Here is a 22,665-nt window from a genome sequence, read left to right on the forward strand (position 1 = left end):
GAGTTAGGGCTGTGTAGTGTAGTGTAGTGTAGTGCTGCTGTTGTCCACTACTTCAAAGTCCATAAGGGCTGGCTGTGTTGTGCTGTGCTGCTGTTGTTAATAGGGGCTGTGTCCACTACTTCAAAGTCCATAGGGGCTGGCTGGACTGTGTTGTGCAGTCAGTTCTCCATAGGGGCTGTGTTCACTCCAAAGTCCTGTGCAGTGTCCCAGTCCTAAAGGAGTGCTGCAGTGTTGTCCAGGGGGTGCTCTGTCCATCAGGGGTGCTCCCCCCAAGTGCTAAAAAAATAATATATTTTCTGTGTTTGTGAATTGTGTGCGCAGTAGCCGCACGTGCATCAACAAAGTAGTGCCAAGCGTGCGCCTGTGTCATAACTAAAGGGCCGGCTGGCTTGACCGTTAAGGGTGCTGTAACCCCTGAAAGTACACTCCAGTCCAAACCAAAAAAAAAATTATTTTCTGTGTTTGTGAATTGTGTGCGCAGTAGCCGCACGTGCATCAACAAAGTAGTGCCAAGCGTGCGCCTGTGTCATAAGTAAAGGGCCAGCTGGCTTGACCGTTAAGGGTGCTGTAACCCCCGAAAGTACACTCCAGTCCAAACCAAAAAAAAAATTATTTTCTGTGTTTGTGAATTGTGTGCGCAGTAGCCGCACGTGCATCAACAAAGTAGTGCCAAGCGTGCGCCTGTGTCATAAGTAAAGGGCCGGCTGGCTTGACCGTTAAGGGTGCTGTAACCCCCGAAAGTACACTCCAGTCCAAACCAAAAAAAAAAATTATTTTCTGTGTTTGTGAATTGTGTGCGCAGTAGCCGCACGTGCATCAACAAAGTAGTGCCAAGCGTGCGCCTGTGTCATAAGTAAAGGGCCGGCTGGCTTGACCGTTAAGGGTGCTGTAACCCCCGAAAGTACACTCCAGTCCAAACCAAAAAAAAAATTATTTTCTGTGTTTGTGAATTGTGTGCGCAGTAGACGCACGTGCATCAACAAAGTAGTGCCAAGCGTGCGCCTGTGTCATAAGTAAAGGGCCGGCTGGCTTGACCGTTAAGGGTGCTGTAACCCCCGAAAGTACACTCCAGTCCAAACCAAAAAAAAAATTATTTTCTGTGTTTGTGAATTGTGTGCGCAGTAGCCGCACGTGCATCAACAAAGTAGTGCCAAGCGTGCGCCTGTGTCATAAGTAAAGGGCCGGCTGGCTTGACCGTTAAGGGTGCTGTAACCCCCAAAAGTACACTCCAGTCCAAACCAAAAAAAAAAATTATTTTCTGTGTTTGTGAATTGTGTGCGCAGTAGCCGCACGTGCATCAACAAAGTAGTGCCAAGCGTGCGCCTGTGTCATAAGTAAAGGGCCGGCTGGCTTGACCGTTAAGGGTGCTGTAACCCCCGAAAGTACACTCCAGTCCAAACCAAAAAAAAAATTATTTTCTGTGTTTGTGAATTGTGTGCGCAGTAGCCGCACGTGCATCAACAAAGTAGTGCCAAGCGTGCGCCTGTGTCATAAGTAAAGGGCCGGCTGGCTTGACCGTTAAGGGTGCTGTAACCCCCGAAAGTACACTCCAGTCCAAACCAAAAAAAAAAATTATTTTCTGTGTTTGTGAATTGTGTGCGCAGTAGCCGCACGTGCATCAACAAAGTAGTGCCAAGCGTGCGCCTGTGTCATAAGTAAAGGGCCGGCTGGCTTGACCGTTAAGGGTGCTGTAACCCCCGAAAGTACACTCCAGTCCAAACCAAAAAAAAAATTATTTTCTGTGTTTGTGAATTGTGTGCGCAGTAGACGCACGTGCATCAACAAAGTAGTGCCAAGCGTGCGCCTGTGTCATAAGTAAAGGGCCGGCTGGCTTGACCGTTAAGGGTGCTGTAACCCCCGAAAGTACACTCCAGTCCAAACCAAAAAAAAAATTATTTTCTGTGTTTGTGAATTGTGTGCGCAGTAGCCGCACGTGCATCAACAAAGTAGTGCCAAGCGTGCGCCTGTGTCATAAGTAAAGGGCCGGCTGGCTTGACCGTTAAGGGTGCTGTAACCCCCAAAAGTACACTCCAGTCCAAACCAAAAAAAAAATTATTTTCTGTGTTTGTGAATTGTGTGCGCAGTAGCCGCACGTGCATCAACAAAGTAGTGCCAAGCGTGCGCCTGTGTCATAAGTAAAGGGCCGGCTGGCTTGACCGTTAAGGGTGCTGTAACCCCCGAAAGTACACTCCAGTCCAAACCAAAAAAAAAATTATTTTCTGTGTTTGTGAATTGTGTGCGCAGTAGCCGCACGTGCATCAACAAAGTAGTGCCAAGCGTGCGCCTGTGTCATAAGTAAAGGGCCGGCTGGCTTGACCGTTAAGGGTGCTGTAACCCCCGAAAGTACACTCCAGTCCAAACCAAAAAAAAAATTATTTTCTGTGTTTGTGAATTGTGTGCGCAGTAGCCGCACGTGCATCAACAAAGTAGTGCCAAGCGTGCGCCTGTGTCATAAGTAAAGGGCCGGCTGGCTTGACCGTTAAGGGTGCTGTAACCCCCGAAAGTACACTCCAGTCCAAACCAAAAAAAAAATTATTTTCTGTGTTTGTGAATTGTGTGCGCAGTAGCCGCACGTGCATCAACAAAGTAGTGCCAAGCGTGCGCCTGTGTCATAAGTAAAGGGCCGGCTGGCTTGACCGTTAAGGGTGCTGTAACCCCCGAAAGTACACTCCAGTCCAAACCAAAAAAAAAATTATTTTCTGTGTTTGTGAATTGTGTGCGCAGTAGCCGCACGTGCATCAACAAAGTAGTGCCAAGCGTGCGCCTGTGTCATAAGTAAAGGGCCGGCTGGCTTGACCGTTAAGGGTGCTGTAACCCCCGAAAGTACACTCCAGTCCAAACCAAAAAAAAAATTATTTTCTGTGTTTGTGAATTGTGTGCGCAGTAGCCGCACGTGCATCAACAAAGTAGTGCCAAGCGTGCGCCTGTGTCATAAGTAAAGGGCCGGCTGGCTTGACCGTTAAGGGTGCTGTAACCCCCGAAAGTACACTCCAGTCCAAACCAAAAAAAAAATTATTTTCTGTGTTTGTGAATTGTGTGCGCAGTAGACGCACGTGCATCAACAAAGTAGTGCCAAGCGTGCGCCTGTGTCATAAGTAAAGGGCCGGCTGGCTTGACCGTTAAGGGTGCTGTAACCCCCGAAAGTACACTCCAGTCCAAACCAAAAAAAAAATTATTTTCTGTGTTTGTGAATTGTGTGCGCAGTAGCCGCACGTGCATCAACAAAGTAGTGCCAAGCGTGCGCCTGTGTCATAAGTAAAGGGCCGGCTGGCTTGACCGTTAAAGGGTGCTGTAACCCCCGAAAGTACACTCCAGTCCAAACCAAAAAAAAATTATTTTCTGTGTTTGTGAATTGTGTGCGCAGTAGCCGCACGTGCATCAACAAAGTAGTGCCAAGCGTGCACCTGTGTCATAAGTAAAGGGCCGGCTGGCTTGACCGTTAAGGGTGCTGTAACCCCCGAAAGTACACTCCAGTCCAAACCAAAAAAAAAAATATTTTCTGTGTTTGTGAATTGTGTGCGCAGTAGCCGCACGTGCATCAACAAAGTAGTGCCAAGCGTGCGCCCGTGTCATAAGTAAAGGGCCGGCTGGCATGACCGTTAAAGGGTGCTGTAACCCCCAAAGTACACTCCAGTCCAAACCAAAAAAAAATTATTTTCTGTGTTTGAATTGTGTGCGCAGTAGCCGCACGTGCATCAACAAAGTAGTGCCAAGCGTGCGCCTGTGTCATAAGTAAAGGGCCGGCTGGCTTGACCGTTAAAGGGTGCTGTAACCCCCGAAAGTACACTCCAGTCCAAACCAAAAAAAAATTATTTTCTGTGTTTGTGAATTGTGTGCGCAGTAGCCGCACGTGCATCAAAGTAGTGCCAAGCGTGCGCCTGTGTCATAAGTAAAGGGCCGGCTGGCTTGACCGTTAAAGGGTGCTGTAACCCCCAAAGTACACTCCAGTCCAAACCAAAAGAAAATTATTTTCTGTGTTTGTGAATTGTGTGCGCAGTAGCCGCACGTGCATCAACAAAGTAGTGCCAAGCGTGCGCCTGTGTCATAAGTAAAGGGCCGGCTGGCTTGACCGTTAAAGGGTGCTGTAACCCCGAAAGTACACTCCAGTCCAAACCAAAAAAAAATTATTTTCTGTGTTTGTGAATTGTGTGCGCAGTAGCCGCACGTGCATCAACAAAGTAGTGCCAAGCGTGCGCCTGTGTCATAAGTAAAGGGCCGGCTGGCTTGACCGTTAAAGGGTGCTGTAACCCACAAAGTACACTCCAGTCCAAACCAAAAAAAAAATTATTTTCTGTGTTTGTGAATTGTGTGCGCAGTAGCCGCACGTGCATCAACAAAGTAGTGCCAAGCGTGCGCCTGTGTCATAAGTAAAGGGCCGGCTGGCTTGACCGTTAAGGGTGCTGTAACCCCCGAAAGTACACTCCAGTCCAAACCAAAAAAAAAATTATTTTCTGTGTTTGTGAATTGTGTGCGCAGTAGCCGCACGTGCATCAACAAAGTAGTGCCAAGCGTGCGCCTGTGTCATAAGTAAAGGGCCGGCTGGCTTGACCGTTAAGGGTGCTGTAACCCCCGAAAGTACACTCCAGTCCAAACCAAAAAAAAAATTATTTTCTGTGTTTGTGAATTGTGTGCGCAGTAGACGCACGTGCATCAACAAAGTAGTGCCAAGCGTGCGCCTGTGTCATAAGTAAAGGGCCGGCTGGCTTGACCGTTAAGGGTGCTGTAACCCCCGAAAGTACACTCCAGTCCAAACCAAAAAAAAAATTATTTTCTGTGTTTGTGAATTGTGTGCGCAGTAGCCGCACGTGCATCAACAAAGTAGTGCCAAGCGTGCGCCTGTGTCATAAGTAAAGGGCCGGCTGGCTTGACCGTTAAAGGGTGCTGTAACCCCCGAAAGTACACTCCAGTCCAAACCAAAAAAAAATTATTTTCTGTGTTTGTGAATTGTGTGCGCAGTAGCCGCACGTGCATCAACAAAGTAGTGCCAAGCGTGCACCTGTGTCATAAGTAAAGGGCCGGCTGGCTTGACCGTTAAGGGTGCTGTAACCCCCGAAAGTACACTCCAGTCCAAACCAAAAAAAAAAATATTTTCTGTGTTTGTGAATTGTGTGCGCAGTAGCCGCACGTGCATCAACAAAGTAGTGCCAAGCGTGCGCCCGTGTCATAAGTAAAGGGCCGGCTGGCATGACCGTTAAAGGGTGCTGTAACCCCCAAAGTACACTCCAGTCCAAACCAAAAAAAAATTATTTTCTGTGTTTGAATTGTGTGCGCAGTAGCCGCACGTGCATCAACAAAGTAGTGCCAAGCGTGCGCCTGTGTCATAAGTAAAGGGCCGGCTGGCTTGACCGTTAAAGGGTGCTGTAACCCCCGAAAGTACACTCCAGTCCAAACCAAAAAAAATTTATTTTCTGTGTTTGTGAATTGTGTGCGCAGTAGCCGCACGTGCATCAACAAAGTAGTGCCAAGCGTGCGCCTGTGTCATAAGTAAAGGGCCGGCTGGCTTGACCGTTAAAGGGTGCTGTAACCCCCAAAGTACACTCCAGTCCAAACCAAAAGAAAATTATTTTCTGTGTTTGTGAATTGTGTGCGCAGTAGCCGCACGTGCATCAACAAAGTAGTGCCAAGCGTGCGCCTGTGTCATAAGTAAAGGGCCGGCTGGCTTGACCGTTAAAGGGTGCTGTAACCCCCGAAAGTACACTCCAGTCCAAACCAAAAAAAAATTATTTTCTGTGTTTGTGAATTGTGTGCGCAGTAGCCGCACGTGCATCAACAAAGTAGTGCCAAGCGTGCGCCTGTGTCATAAGTAAAGGGCCGGCTGGCTTGACCGTTAAAGGGTGCTGTAACCCACAAAGTACACTCCAGTCCAAACCAAAAAAAAAATTATTTTCTGTGTTTAGCCGCACGTATATATCAAATCGATATAACATAAATGGAGGACCAAACTTTCTCCGATAAAAATAAAATAGAGAAAGATCAAGAACCACTTCCTCCTAGTGCTGAAGCTGCTGCCACTAGTCATGACATAGACGATAACATGCCATCAACGTCGTCTGCCAAGGCCGATGCCCAATGTCATAGTAGAGGGCACATACAATCCCAAATGGCAAAGTTCAGGAAAATGACCTTGAAAAAGACATTTAAATCAGCTGAAGAGAAACGTAAACTTGCCAATATGCCATTTACGACACGGAGTGGCAAGGAACGGCTAAGGTCGATCCCTAGTATGTTCATGACTAGTGGTTCAGCTTCACATGACGATGGAAGCCCTCCTCCCACTAAAAAAATCAAAAGAGTTAAGCTGGCAAAAGCACAGCGAAGAACTGTGCTTTCTAAGAAGATATCACAAATCCCCAAGGAGAGTCCAAGTGTGGTGGTGGTTGCGATGCCTGACCTTCCCAGCACTGGACGGGAAGAGGTGGCTCTTTCCACCATTTGCACGCCCCCTGCAAGTGCTGAAAGGAGCACCCACAGTCCACTTGCTGATATGCAAATTGAAGATGTCACTGTTGAAGTACAACAGGATGAGGATACTGGTGTAGCTGGCGCTGAGGAGGAAGTTGGCGAGGAGGATTCTGATGGTGATGTGGTTTGTTTAAATCAGGCTCCGGGGGAGACAGTTGTTGTCCGTGGGATGAAAAAGCCCATCACGGTCATGCCTGGGCAGAAGACCAAACATTCCACCTCTTTGGTCTGGCAATATTTCTATCCAAATCCGGACAACAACTGTCTTGCCATATGTACCATATGTAAAGGTGAAATAAGTAGGGGTAGGGAAGTCAACCACCTAGGAACATCCTCCCTTATACGGCACCTGCAGCGCGTTCATAAAAAGTTACTGTCAAGTTCAGAAACTTTGGCTAAGACCGTAAGCAGTCCAGGGACACCTAAATCCCGTTGTCCTGTTGTATCCAAGCGCCTGCAAACCACACCGTCAACTCCCTCCTCGTCAATTTCCTCCTTAGTCAGGATCGGAAGTAGTCCTGCAGGCCATGTCACTGGCATGACTGACTCTCCTATCCGGGATTCCTCTGGAGGATCCTGCATTGCTACGCCTACTGCTGCCGCTGCTGCTGTTGCTGCTGCTGGGAGTCGTTCATCATCCCAGAGAGGAAGTAGGAACACCACTACTTTTACTAAACAATTGACCCTCCAACAGTCCTTAGCGAGGAGGATGAAGTACGACAGCAGTCATCCTGAAGCAAAACGTATAACTGAGGCCTTGACTGCTATGTTGGTGTTAGACGTGCGTCCGGTATCCGCCATTAGTGCAGTGGGATTTAGACAATTGATGGAGGTAGTGTGTCCCCGGTTCCAAATCCCGTCTAGATTCCACTTCACTAGGCAGGCGATACCGAGACTGTACAGAAACGTCAGAAAAAGTGTCCTCAGTGTCCTGAAAAATGCCGTTGTACACAATGTCCACTTAACCACGGACATGTGGACAAGTGGAACAGGGCAGACTAAGGACTATATGACTGTGACAGCCCACTGGGTAGATGTATCACCTTACGCAGCAACAGCAGCAGCGTCACCAGTAGCAGCATCTCAGAAATGCCAGCTCGTTACAAGGCAGGCTACGCTGTGTATCACCGGTTTCAGTAAGAGGCACACCGCCGACAACCTCTTAGAGAAACTGAGGGAAATCATCGCCCAGTGGCTTACCCCACTTAGACTCTCCTGGGGATTTGTGATATCTGACAACGCCACCAATATTGTGCGGGCATTACATCTGGGCAAATTCCAGCACGTCCCATGTTTTGCTCACACAATAAACTTGGTGGTGAAGAATTTTCTGAAAAGCGACAGGGGCGTGCAGGAGACGCTTTGGGTGGCCCGAAAAATTTCTGGCCACTTTCGCCATTCAGCGACTGCGTGCCGAAGACTGGAGCGCCAGCAAACACTCTTGAACCTGCCCCGCCATCACCTGAAGCAAGAGGTTGTGACGCGGTGGAACTCAACCCTCTATATGCTTCAGAGGATGGAGGAGCAGCAAAAGGCCATACAAGCCTATACATCCACCTATGACATAGGCAAAGGAGGGGGTATGCACCTGACTCAAGCGCAGTGGAGAATGATTTCCGTGTTGTGCAAGGTTCTCCAGCCCTTCGAACTTGCCACACGTGAAGTCAGTTCAGACACTGCCAGCTTGAGTCAGGTCATTCCCCTCATCAGGCTTTTGCAGAAGCAGCTGGAGAAAGTGAAGGAGGAGCTAAGACAGAGCGATTCCGCTCGGCATGTGGGACTTGTGGATGAAGCCCTTCATTCGCTTTGCCAGGATTCCAGGGTGGTCAATCTGTTGAAATCAGACCACTACGTTTTGGCCACCGTGCTCGATCCTAGGTTTAAAGCCTATGTGGTGTCTCTCTTTCCGGCCGACACAAGCCTGCAGAGGTGCAAAGACCTGCTGGTGAACACACTGTCAGCTGAAGCGGAACGTGACACGTCAACGGCTCCTTCTTCATTTTCTCCTGCAACTGGGGCTGCCAGGAAAAAACTTAGGTATCCTAAGCAACCCGCTGGCGGTGATGCAGGGCAGGCAGGACCAAGTTTGGACATCTGGTCCGGACTGAAGGACCTGGCAACAATTTCTGACATGTCTACTGTCACTGCATATGATACTGTCACCATTGACAGAATGGTGGAGGATTACATCGGTGACAGCATCCAAGTAGGCATGGCAGACAGTCCATACCTGTACTGGCAGGAAAAAGAGGCAATTTGGAGGCCCCTGTACAAACTGGCTCTATTTTACCTGAGTTGCCCCCCCTCCAGTGTGTACTCCAAAAGAGTGTTTAGTGCAGCCGGGAACCTTGTCAGCGAAAGGCGTAGGAGGTTGCTTCCACAGAATGTGGAGAAGATGATGTTCATCAAAATGAATTATCAGCTCTTCCAGGGAGACCAGCCTCCAGAAGGTACAGAGGGACCTGTGGTGGTGGATTCAAGTGGGGACGAGTTAATACTTTGTGAGGATGAGGATGTACACACTGAAGAGGGTGAGGAATCGGTGGATGAGGAGGATGAGGATGACATCTTGCCTCCATAGAGCCAGTTTGTGCAGGGACACATTAATTGCCAGCTTGTTTTGTCGGGGCCCAAACGAACCAATCATTTCAGCCACAGTTGTGTGGCAGACCCTGGCGCTGAAATGATTGGTTTGTTAAAGTGTGCATGTCCTGTTTATACAACATAAGGGTGGGTGGGAGGGCCCAAGGACAATTCCATCTTGCACCTCTTTTTTTTCTTTGCATTATGTACAGTTTGGGGCCTAGTTTTTCAAACTGCCATCCTGTCTGCCACTGCAGTTTCACGCCTAGATGGGTCACGTGTTTGTGCCGCCCACTCGTGTCGCTTAGCATAGTCATCCAGCTACCTCGGTGCAACGTTTTGGACATAAAAACACTATTGTGAGGTGTGAGGTGTTCAGAATAGACTGGAAATGAGTGGAAATTAAGGTTATTGAGGTTAATAATAGCATAGGAGCAGAAAAACCTACAAATTCTGTGATTTTAGCTGTTTTTATGCTTTTTTTAAAAAAAATACAGATCCAAAACACAAAACCCAGAACCCAAAACACGGAAGGGTGGTTTTGGCAAAACCAATCCAGATCCAAAACACGAAGAAAGATCCAGATCCAAAACCAAAACACAAAACACGAAAAGTGGCCGGTGCACACCCCTACTTCTAAGGGTGCTCACCCTTGTGATGAGGCCATTTTCTGATGCTAACGCTTGTCACATTCCAACATTAATACCACTGATTTTTTTATGTTGCACCCATACAAATTATACCTTGATTTTTTCAGAAGACTTCGTATTTTCAGAAAATACCATCAGACTTTTTACTAATTCTAACGCATACATTTTTTTTTAACCCATATTGGCAAAAAAGTGTTTTCTTTTCAGTGAAATTTCAAGAAAGGGAACCACAATTTATTTTCCTGTCTTATAAGCACCACAAAGAAATACTTTGTTGTTCTGGATGCACCAATAATCCACCTTTCAAAATAGTAAAAGACAGGATTCTGTATATAGGTTTTGACAAAAAAATCTGCACTTTAATTGAAACTGCATTTTGTTTTTAAATGTTCCCTGTTTTGGCTTAAATGCTTTCTATGTGCAGGAGGAGTATGGTATCCCAACAAGGCCTACCATTTAATCCAGGCTTGCCGACTTTCTGGCTGCCCCTTCTGGGAGGGAGCAGCCAGATCGGCATTACAGGGGGCGTGGCCATTGCGAGGAGGCGGGGCCAGCCAGGTGATGCGTGTTTGTGCGCGGGTCAAGGGCGGGGCCATGTGATCGTGTAATTTTAGCCCCGTCCCCGCTACACAATGCCGATATTACAGGCATTGTGAAGCACGGGACGGAGCCGAAATGACGCGATTCACCCGGTTGCGGGAGTTTCTAAGGTAAGTGCGGGGGGGTTAAGGGTGGGCGGAAGCCAGGAGGATTGCCTGCCTTCCCTGGAGGTCGGGAGCGGCACCCAATTTTCGGGAGGCTCCCGACCAAATCGGGAGGGTAGGAAAGTATGATTTAATCTAGACAACCTTCTGGGTGTTTCTCTTTATATTTGGAAGTTTTCACACATCCGCATATTGCTGATGGTTTTCACATCCAGAATTTACTATCCAGTGGTTTTGGATGGTTTAAAAAAACCACTGATATGTACATGTTTCAAAACCCTTAAATCAAAAGGCAGCTTAGCCAAAAATCAGGCAGTTACAGCAATCCACCTAGTGAAATATCCAGTGTAATTCTACATTGTGTGAGAGCACAGTGCTCAGGGGCGGATTGGTCATAGGGTTCACCGGGAAGATTCCTGGTGGACCAATGTGCATGTGTGGCTGTCTAGACAATTTTCTTTACTGTTGTTGACATGTGGCCCAGCACAGTGCTACACCCGCTGGTGGTCATGAGAGGGGAACAGATTCTGGGGCCACTCAGGAGATTAGCATAGTCAGTAACAAACCATACATGGGGGATACTGGGAGATGTAGTGCTCACACCAGTACCTGAAACTGGAAACAGTGAGTGGGTAAACTGCAACTCCCAGCATTGCCACCATTTCATTACTCACATCACATTTTCTCCGGCCGCTCAGTACTACAATTCCCAAGAAACTGCGTGGTGAGGATACCTGTGGTTCAGCCAGGTGACATGGGTAGATACAGGGGCAGCTGCACGGGATTGCTGCAATCCTACTGTTTCGAGATTTCCAGGTATGTCTTTGTCATTGTGTTACCCTTGTGTCTGTTAGCATTATACAGGTAAGTGGCTTCCCAGTGAGTAGCAGTCCAGGAATCACGACTGTATGGAAGAAGGGATTATTTTGGACAACATACATGTGGTAGATCAGGAGCTGTCTTGAAGTGAGTGGCCATGCAGGATGATCTGCTGGTTCAGTGTGTAAGATGGGTTATGTCTGTATCTCAGGTAATAGAAGGACCTGTTCAGTGAGTATGATATAGGGTAATATGCATGTCTGGTAGATGAGAAGCTGTCTGGAAGTTAGTGACCATGTATGAGGTAATGCTGGCTCAATGAGGGAAATATTATACCTGCCACTTTGTTATTATTTACAGTACTGGGCAAAAGTTTTAGGCAGGAAAATATGCTGCAAAGTAAGAATGCTTTCAAAAATAGAAGTGTTAATAGTTTATTTTTATCAATTAAAAAATGCAAAGTGAATGCACAGAAGAGAAATCTAAATCAATTCAGTATTTGGTGTGACCACCCTTTGCCTTCAAAACAGCATCAATTCGTCTTCTTCTTAGGTTTGTCTTTTTTTTAATAGTGAACAGGGGGAAGATTGACGGTTATGTACAGGTACCTGATCTTTTAGTTTAATCATACATTGGGAAACCAGCAAAGGCCACACATAGCCTTGGAGAATGGGGCCAAAGTAAACAAAGGTGGTCATGAGTAACTGGTTTTAAATTTAAACAAAATATTTGTCTTTGTCACTGTATATTTACCATACAGATGTGTCCTGCTACATCTTTGCCGATCATGCTACAAACATGCACACGCATCTCGCCATGTGATTACCCTCAGTAGCATACGAGCCGCTCACGGGCACACGCTTTGCTCCACACATGGTGCGATTTGCTGCGTACACAGCAAAGATGTAGCAGGACACATCTGTTTGTGATATATTTAGACTCATTCATTAACTAAATGGCAATGCTCCTACATTTACAAAAGCAGCTGCCCTGGTGCTTCAGTGAACACAGAGGCTCTGTGGATGATGTAGGTGTGGTGTGTTTGTGTGCAGTAGCTGTTAATGGGTGCAAGAAGTCCAGGCTAAGATGAACCATTGTCAGGCACATTGCACTGACCCAACTTTGGCGCAATACACTAACTCATCATTACAGATCTGCACTGAGGACCTGATTCAGAGCCGGACGCTATTTGCGCTCGCTCGTTCAGAAAGAGGGGCTGTCTATTTAAATTGAGCGCTCGCTCTTTGCTGTCTGTTGACGCCTCTATGTCTGAGTGAGCGTCCGAAACATGCGCTCGCTATTTTGTAAAGACGCCCCTTGGCCACTCGCATTATACGTCATCTCCGCTATTTATTAGATTAATCGAGTACATCGAAAGGCGTATGAACTGCTCGCAAGTCTTGTGGTAGCATTTTCCTACCGCAATCATGCGAGCAGTTCAGGCTAAAAGACAACCAACTGACGTGGTCGATGACGCTGCTTTGTTAATTATGCACACCCTTAAAACGCCCGTTTTGACCGTTTGGCACGCCTGCGTTCGGATCTCCACTCCCCGTTTTCAAGCACCTTCCCCTGTTACCACCCACAAACGCCTCATCCTGTCACTCAAATTAGCAGGCATTCGCTATTTTGCGAGCACACGATTTCTGACCGCACTGACTGGTTGGCGCATGCGCATTACAACCCATACGCATGCGCAGATGTGCGAACATTGCTCGGAGTGAACGAGCGGCCGCTTATGAGCGGCTCTGAATCAGGCCCTGACTTCGATGTTTTGTTTTGGATCTGAATTCAACTTAGTGTTTTGGTTTTGCAAACGACCCTCAAGTGTTTTGCTTTTGGATCTGTTTTTTTTTTTTTTTTTTAAACAATTGATAAAAAGTTTTTAAAAACATCTAAAATCATGGTATTTTTTAAATTCATAATCCAAAATTCAGACATTTTGAACCACGGGAAAATCTGACCAGTGACTCGGATATGTCTGGTTCATGAAATTCGAGTGGATTTGCATTTCTGGAGAACCGAACTGCGCTTTTCTATTCATCATCATCCTTTTCAAAACTACACACATTTTCAATGTACAGCAGCATGCAACTAATAAAAACTGATTGGGTCATGTGCTATATTTTCTGTTAAAAACCTAAAATACCTGAGTGGGCAACTCTGTCAAGCTTGGGATCAAATCCAACACCTAGCACTTTCCGTGTGTGTGCTAGGAAAAGGTTGGCCACCACACTGCTTAGCACACAATTTGGATATCCCTCCAACTTATGGTAGAATCCATACCGTCTATGTAGACAACCACCATCGTCGTCACCTTCCTGGTATAAGATCTTGAATTGGAAGGGTTCACCAGACAAGCTACCACCTACCTGAAGAATAGAAAATTAAATAAATTATTTTCTCTTGATACATACTCTTTACAAGGAATAGTTTGGAAGCAGTTAATCGGAGTTCTCCTTCCAAAGCTACATTTTGAAGGTTACTATGTGAATAAGTAAATATACATACAGGTTGGAGATCTCTAATGCAGAAACATGTTATCCAGAGTTCCAAACACCAGAACAAAATAAATAAATAAAGGATTGACCCTTTTTTCTGTTCAAAATGTTATATTGTACATGATCAAACATTTTGCCCCTATAGCCACTATAAGGAGTTCTGCTAAGTAATTATAAATAAAAATATAAGGTTATTTATTTTTAAATGTAATGTAGTATGAATTAGACATGATACTCTAAATTACAGAATAAAAAATTGTCTGGAAAAAAAAACTGAATTAAGCTTACAGGTCCCATTCCAAAACTACCTTGCAAACACTTAAATTCAGCAAGATTTTATAAAAATATTCCAGCATTCTATACAAAAATACTGTGAAGCACCCTAATGTCTCTTATCTACTAGAATCAAACTACATGCTTTGCTAATAAAAGCATGTTAATGAGTTTGGGAATGAAACTCATATTTTTCCAGCACCATACTTACTAGCATCTGCACATGTCCTCTGGAGAACTTGTTTTGCATTTTTTATGATGCTGTCACACAAAATGTCATATGCAATTTAATTTGATATATGGTCAACTCTCCTAGATTGTCTGGGAGACTTTTGGGACATTGTCCTGGACTTCTGTGACCTCCCGGGGGGGAGACAGAAAAGGTAGGCAAACAGGCATGTGGTGTCACTAGTGTTTAACACTATGCTAGTGGACTAGAGCTCCCCGAGACGTGATGAGTTTTTACACATCAGGAAAGAAACTCTTTAATATTTGTAATTATTATTCCTGCTGGCAGGAAGAATTCTGCTTACAAAATTCTAGGTAGTAGAGTTGTGTGCGGATCCCTGTGTTTTGGTTTTAGTTTTGCCAAATCCATCCTCAAGTGTTTTGGATCTGGATTTTTTTAATTTTCTTTATAAAAACAGCTAAAATCATGTAATTTGGGCCTATTTTTGTTCTTACAGTATTATTTACCTCAATAACATTAATTTCCAGTTATTTCCAGTCAATTTTAACCACCTCACACATCACAAAATTGTTTTCACCCATATTGGCCAAAGGCTGCAGTGAGCTGACTGGCTAAACTAAGCAACAGAGCTGTGGCACAAATGGAATCAGTATGAGTCCGGCGGTTCAAATTCCGATGCCGGAAGACCAGCACTAGAAGATCCCGACAGGGTAAGTATTTGTACTGTTACTGACCCTCCCCCCTAACCCTCCTTTAGGGGTGCCTAACCCTAACCTCCCCCCTAATGCCTAACCCTAACCTCCCCCCGTAAGTGCCTAAACCTAACCTCCCATCCCTGCACCCTAAATCTAACTCTTCTGGGGGGTGCCTAACCCTAACCATCCCTCGGGGGTGCCTAACCCTAACCCCTCCTTCCCCTAGCCTGAACCTAACCCTCCCGGGGGGGTGCCTAACCCTAAGTCCCCCCAGGAGTCCCTAAACTAACCCTCCCCCCATGCCTGTCCGCACATGCCACCCAACTTACCTTTATTTGGTATGCCGGACGTCGGAATCCCAATGTAGGGATAATGATAGGCATCAGGATTTCGACGCCCATCATTAGTCCCTTGTCGGGATATGACAGTCGGGAAGCTGGTGGTCGGTATTTTGACCACCGGCTTCCTGACTACATACCGGCACAAATACATGGTAGTTTAAAAAAGAATATAGCACATCTAGGAAACAGAGTGACACTTCATTGGCAGACAGGGTCACAGAATAAATGCTATAGAATGTTTTCATTAATCAAGAACTAGATCAGAGGCCCAATGCCAACACAAATGCAGGTGGAGTTTTTATTAATTAGAAACCAGGTAAAGCATTGACTGATTGATTCAATAATGTTATTATAACTATAAAAAACAAATCGCACATAATCTTGGCAAAGCCCATAATAAAAAGTGGTGCACAATGGAATTGTCCTTGGGTCCTTTCACCCACTTTTATGTTGTATGTTAAAAAGGACATGCACAGTTTAATAAACCAAGCAGGGACTGCCACTTTTGTGGCTGAAGTGCTTGCTTTGTTTGGGTCCGCATAAAACAAGCTATCAATGGGCTTAAGGCAGCTAACAACACTGGAAAGATGTCATTAAAATGCTCATCCTTCTCACCCTCATCAGTGTTAATGTCACACAATATTAACTCATTCACTGGAACCCACCGATAGAGAAGTATCTCTGCTTTGTCGCATTTGGTGTCAAAGGTCTTCCTCATAGACTTTGTTGTTCACTTTTATGAACATGAGTTTTTTCCACATTTTCAGGAAGTAAGCTGATTGCTCACAAGGTTCCTGACTTTGCTGAACAGTCTTTATGAGTGCACACTGGAAGGTGGGTAGTTTAAGTACACCAAAGCTACTTTGTACAAGGGGCTTAAAATAGCATTTTTTTTCCTCCCAGTGTTTAAAAGGAATGTGTGACATGCTAATTTGTACATTAAAATAATCCTCCATCATTCGATCGATGCTTAGTGTATCAGATTGAATCATGGTAGCGGTGTCAATAATTGTGAGCAATACTTTTAAACCTGACCAATGTCAAAATGTTTTTTTACTTTGGTGTGCTGAGTTGACTCATCACTTTCACCCCCTAGTGGAGTCTCCTTGCAACTTGAGCTTACATTTTGCTGGCAAGGAGCTCTTTGCATCTCTTAACATCTTTGTCAGTTGGAAAGAAAGACATTATGTATGACTTAAACCAAACATCAAGCATGGATGCCAAAAAGTAGTGATCCAATTGCAAGATCTTGACAACACTTAGGTCCTGGTGAAGCAAATAAAGAAGTTGGTCTACAAATACAAAATACTTAGAAAAATCACTCTATTTCAACTCCTCCTTGAGTTTCTCTAGTTGCTTTTCCAATAGTTTTATTAAGGGAATCACAATACTCAAGCTGGCAGTGTCTGAACTCAGGGCCTGATTCAGAGCTGGATGCTCTGACAAGAGCGCTCACTCTGAATCAGGGCCGTCCTACCTGTTATTGGAGTGGCCTCCTGGCCGCTCGCATAGCTGTGGGTGACCACCCACAGCTTATGCGAGCAGCCAAAAAGATGGTCGCGATGGTCAAGACCATCGTGACCATCGGCCTTGCGACGAGACCCTGCGGTAGGGTCTCGCTGTCGCAAGCCCAGGAGTGCTTTTGGCTCTATCAGAGCCAAAAGCACTCCCACTGACATCACTAGTGATGTCAGTGGGGCCGGCCCCAGATGGTAGGCGTTCCCATGGGAACGCCTCCATCTGGGCAGCAACGCCCCCGGCATGCCCACCAAAGGGGGCGTGCTGTCACTCACCATCGACAGCACGCCCCCTTTGGTGTGAGACCCATAGCGACAGCTTGGCCATCGCTATTCGGGTCTCACGCATGCGCACGACGGAGCTCCCTCCTTTGTGTGCATGTGCACTAGGGCACCATCGACTCGCGAGTGGGTCTGAATCAGGCCCTCATTTCATTATTTACTATTTCAAATGGTTTCAGTAGATAGCATAAAACAGAGAGTATTCTTCAGTGTGCTGGACTAAGATACATTCCCCTCCTCTCCTTTTGTCTTGTTGTATAGGTTTGGATGGCTTGTTGCTGCTCCTCCATTTGCTGAAGCATATAAAAGGTAAAATTCCACATGGTCACTATCTCTTGCTTCAGTTGGTGGCATGTCACATTTAACTATTCTTGCATCCACTGTAATCTTCTACATGTGGTTAGTGAATACTAACAATGTTCAGAAATGTTTCTGGCAACTGACCGCATCTCCTGCATGCCCCTTTAATTTTTTTAAAACAAATTCTGAACCACAAAGTTTAATGCGTGGGTAAAACATGGGACATGTTCAAATTCACTGGGTTTAAATGCTTTCACAATTTTACTTGCATTATCAAAAATTACAAATCCTGAGGACAGTTTAAGTGGAGTAAGCCATTCTGCTATGACATCCCTGAGTTTTTCTAATGGTATGCCTCTTAGTGAAGCCGGTGATACAGAGAGTAGCCTGCTTTGTTTGTTAGATGTTTCTGCAGAAGGTGATACACCCACCCATTGGTCTGTCACAGTCATGTAATCTTTATTTGATCAGTACCACATGCCCACATATCTGTGGGTAAGTAGACAGTGGGTATAATGAGATCATCTAGGCCAAGAACTTTTTTTTAAACATCCCAATACAGGCAAGGAATTGCTATTCTGGTAAAATGGAATTGAGATGAAATTTGGTAGCGTGGACAAAGGACCTCAATTAACTGTTAAAAAACCATATGCACTGATGGCGGATATAGGACACAGATCTAATGCTAGCATAGCTATCATGGCTTCAATCATCCACAGTTCAATTGGATGGGAACTTTCATACTTTGCTTAATCTTGCAAAGAATAGTTTACAGTCAATTGTTGTTTGAAACTACTAGTATTCTTGGTCTCCTTCCTGGATAAAGATTCACTCCCAGCAGCAGTAGCAGCCCTAACATGCAAGGATTCTTCTGGGGAATCCTGGATAGGGGAGGAGTCAGATAGTCATCCTGCATCCAATTTGCAAAGACTATCTCCGATCATTAATTAGGAGATTGATGATGAAAGTGCTGGCACTAGAGATTGCAGTGCTGGGATTTATTTATGCTGCTGCCAGCTAATGCTGGACTGCTTGTTATTATTTTACATGATTTTTGAGATTTTCCAAAAATAATTTACATGAATCAGCTGCAAAGGATGTAATAGGGAGAAGGCTCATAGATACTTAACATCCATATCTTTACTTAGTTTAGCTTTTCAAATGGTACAGATGGCTTGACCAATGTCAAGATTTGAGAAAAAATAATTCCACACAAAAAAGGTAACTTTCAGGGGCGTGGCCTGGCAGCCGACCTGACCAGATGTGATCTCCTAGAGCTCCCAGTTGAACTATATTAAATCCCCCTTATTGGGACCTGAGTGGCCTCTTCCTTGCTGCCCCCACTTTTTCGGTGCCAGTGTGAACTGGGCTGTAGTGGCTGCGGAGCCAGGGGACTCTCCCCGAGTCCTTGTGCGTTACCCCTACTGCCCCCTGGAAGCCTGGGCCTCAATTAGAAACGTGGCCCAAAGGAATTGCTAATGCACAATGGGGGACTGGGAATGTTTTTTCCCTCCCTTCCACTTACATGACTTGATGTAAATGATGTAGACAGCAATACTCAATGCTAAGCAATGTCTCGATTTATTTCAAACCATCATCAGGCTTTGAAATAAACCGAAACATTGCTTAACATTGAGTATTGTTGTCTACATCATTTACAAGTCCTGGAGTGCCTACTATCCCTGCGCTGTTTACATATCCTCCACTTACTGTAGGTTTGTGCACGTGGGCTATAGCCTACAACTAAGGGTGAGTGCCGTTTTTTGTGACTAGCCGGAGTACCCGGCGTTGCCCAGGATTTTAAGAATGTTTGTTTACACATCATCGACCAACAAACCTCTCCTTAGGCAGGCATCATGAAAAGTGTGACAAACTTCCCCATCAACAGTCCTAAGGTCTTCATAGGAAGTAGGACTTGTAACGTTGTAAAGCAAACTTCAGAGATAGAAGCAATCAAAATTTTTTGGATGTACAGTGTAAACACGGCCAAGAGCTTCTGTTGCTCTGATACCAGTATGACCATCTGCAGCGACTGCCTGTTTTCTGCGCATAAAAACTTTTTGAGAAGCATTCCATGTGTAATATTTGGCAGCTCATAGTGCAGCAGGGTCCTTGCAAAGTCATCCTTTTGACACAGTTTGAAGAAAGAAGTCAATGTTGTTCCGTAATTTGGTATAGTCAGAGAGCTGAGAATGCTGGCAAAGCCTGCTAAAGCTCTCTTCGATAATAAACATTAAGATCATGACATAACATGACAACACAAAACACTTGCATCAAGGCCCTACCCATATGCCGTGAGGCCCCACAATGAGCATACACTGGCCAGATACATGGCGGCCTAGGCCACTTCTCACTGAGGAATGTGACCAGAAGTGGCCTAACCGCTTTCTAAGCCCACGTCTCATCATTTAAGAAGAGTGTATTGTCTTGTCCTAACATTTCATTTTCTGTGAACTATGGGGAAGAATAAATAGCATACTGCCAAAAAAGATGCCCGTCTTCCTCCTTCTAGATCAGACTTGCGACAATACATAAAGCCAACAGACACATCACCGCTCAGTGATCACTCCTGCTCTCTGCATTCACCAATACATAAACCCTCAACTGAATCTGACTCTCCTGCTGCTTCCTCTCAGTCCATCCAGACCTCTGATGGAAACGATCTTACGCAAATACTCCAACTCTTGAACTCTATGCCTACCCGTCAAGACTTTATTTCTCTAGATCATAATCTTTGAGATACTATCTGTTCATAACTAGCAGAGATTCAAGTGGACATTTCACACCTAGGTGAGAGGGTCTCTCAATGTGAGGATATTCAGGACACCTCCATGGATGCTTATAATGGTCTACGTGAAGTGGTGCTCAACCAGGCATCTTTGATCACTGCCATGTCTCAGCAGTTGGTAGATTAGGGCAACAGAGGCAGGCACAACAACCTTAGGATCCAGAGCATATCAGAGGATATCCCTGAAAATAGTCTGACTGACTATTTCACCAGAATCTTTAATGATGTCCTGGGTAGAGATCTAGATTCTTCAATTGCCTTTGATAGGGTTTGTCAGGACTGCGACTATTTCAGTACATAAAGATAGATTTCTTTTTCCAAAGTTCCTTTGTGGTCATTGGAAGAGCTATCCTGCTTGCTGGCGTTCTTCACATACAGGGAATAGAGAGTTAAAGTGATCATCTGTTTCCAAGGTGTTGTCAGGTTGTGGGATTCCTATATTGCTCATTATTTCAAACCTGATTCCATTTGGGTCACATATTCTGAACTTTGTATGGATCACAGACCTCTAGTATAAAGCCTGTTACTAACTGTGGCCCTCATTCAGAGCCGCTCGCTAGCGGCAGTAAGCTCGTTCCGAGCGATGTTCGCACATCTGCGCATGCGTACGGTTTTTAGTACGCATGCGCGAACCAGTCAGTGCGGCCGAAAATCGTTTGTACGCTATATAGCGAGTGCCTGCTATTTTGAGTGACAGAATGAGGCGTATGTGGGTGGTAACAGGGGAAGGTGCTTGAAAACGGGGGAGTGGAATTCAAACGCAGGTCAAAATGGGCGTTTTAAGGGAGTGCATAATTAATACAGCAGCGTCATTGACCACGTCACTTGGTTTTTTTTAACTCAGAACTGCTCGCAAAATAGCGGTTGAAAAAACCAACCACAAGAATAGCGAGCAGTTCATACGCTGTACGATGTACTCGATTAATGTAATAAATAGCGGACATGACGTATGGTGCGAGCGGCCAGGGGGCGTTTTTATCAAATAAACGAGCGTATGTTTTGCGCGCTCGTTCAGACTTAGAGGTGGGAACAGACTGCAATTTGCGAAGGAATCATTTGAATAGCCACCCCTTGTTTTTGAACGAACGACCGCAAATAGCGAACGGCTCTGAATCAGGCCCAGTGTCTCTGTGTTTGTGCAATGTTACTGTCAGGTCTTTCTTGGACTCCTTTGGACATCGAACCCATCTTCATTACAGTTGTCAACTGCATCCTTACAGTTATCATCACCACATCGCGGGGCTCAACCCTGTTCTGGATTCTAGTCACACTGCAGGGCTCAACCCTGTTCCGGAACCACACCGCTTCACAGGGCTCAACCCTGCTACAACCTCCGCATCACAGGGCTCAATCCTGCTCCAACCTCATTGCATCACAGGGCTCAACCGTGCTCCAACCTCACTGCATCACAGGCCTCAACCCTGCTCTGTTCTTCACCGCATTACAGGGCTCACTCGACTCCGGATCTCTACCATTACAGGGTTCCACCCAGGTGAAGCTCCTCTATACCATCCTGAGGTGTTAGCCTCATACTGAACTCGGGTTCCCTACCATATTAACTTTTCTGTGTTAAAGACTAAAAGGGGTATTCAATATGAAACGTTAACTTCACTGCCGAAGTTAACGTTTCATATCAGAGTTTTTTTCTGCGTTAAGTCTGGTGCGCGCTCCCGCTTATCCCTGTATTCAATATCAAATTAACGAAAACGGGAAACTCCGAAGTTGGATTTACGTAAAGTTACGAATTTTTCCCTAAAATAATTGTAAGACCCCCCTAAAGTTGTAAAAACATGGGGGAACACTATGGGTACCCCCGTTTTATCCTTTAATTGAAAGTCGGGGATTTAAATAGGCCCAGCAGGTGTTTTTTTCCCGACATTGAAGAAGTGATGCAGAAGAGCACTTAGGTTATTTTTTTTGTTTTTTTAAGTGGTCCCATCAAATTTGGGGTACATGAAAATGGGTACTAGCACATTTTGATGTCCCTAAAGTAAGCTTTTAAAAATTCTGCATTTGTGCACCTGCCGCTATAATTCTATTCTTCAAAACACCTGCCGCATACATGTAGAATAGCCCTGAACCTATATGCCTATTGTTTAACAATTTTTTCCCATTTTTTTTTTTGCACCCCAATTTTTAAATTCATTTTTTGTGGTGTCCCTATTTTTTTTTTTTTACTTTTTTAAATGTCAATCTCAGGGGTGCAGGCTATTTTTTTTAAGCCTGCACCCCTAAACCCCTATTCTGCACTTTTTTTCGACACCTATTCAATGGTGAAAAGTTATCCCCGTTTTTTATCAAAGACTTTTCAAAACTGCGATAAGTCTTTGAAATTGAATACGGTGTAAAAGTAAAGCCAGTGATATTAACGCAAAAAACGATGTTGTTATCGCACCCATATTGAATATCCCTATATATGGGGGGTTTTCTCCTATACTCATTATTGCTTATGTGAACCTCAGTGTTGTTGAGACTTTATGTGAGACATTGCTATTATATTTCTCCTGTGAATAAATTCTATTTACTTTTATTCCGTGCTATCGAGATTTCATGAAAGGGT

At 45.1% G+C, this 22,665-nt stretch overlaps 1 protein-coding gene across 3 annotated transcripts in view; it reads right to left on the reverse strand.

The window, feature by feature from the left end:
- Positions 1 to 22,665, reverse strand: part of LOC148510712 (N-acetylneuraminylgalactosylglucosyl-glucoside beta-1,4-N- acetylgalactosaminyltransferase 2-like) — a 301,958-nt gene that overhangs the window by 2,241 nt on the left and 277,052 nt on the right. For 2 of the 3 annotated variants that reach the window (XM_088442515.1, XM_088442514.1), the window contains one exon: positions 13,368 to 13,590. In XM_088442515.1, the coding sequence (XP_088298641.1) occupies positions 13,368 to 13,590 (223 nt within the window). The remainder of the gene's footprint in view (positions 1 to 13,367; positions 13,591 to 22,665) is intronic. The other variant, XM_088442517.1, reaches the window with a different exon arrangement.

Source organism: Taudactylus pleione, unplaced genomic scaffold (genome assembly GCF_031769625.1).
Source record: "Taudactylus pleione unplaced genomic scaffold, aTauple2 ptg000313l, whole genome shotgun sequence".
NCBI lineage: Eukaryota > Metazoa > Chordata > Amphibia > Anura > Myobatrachidae > Taudactylus > Taudactylus pleione.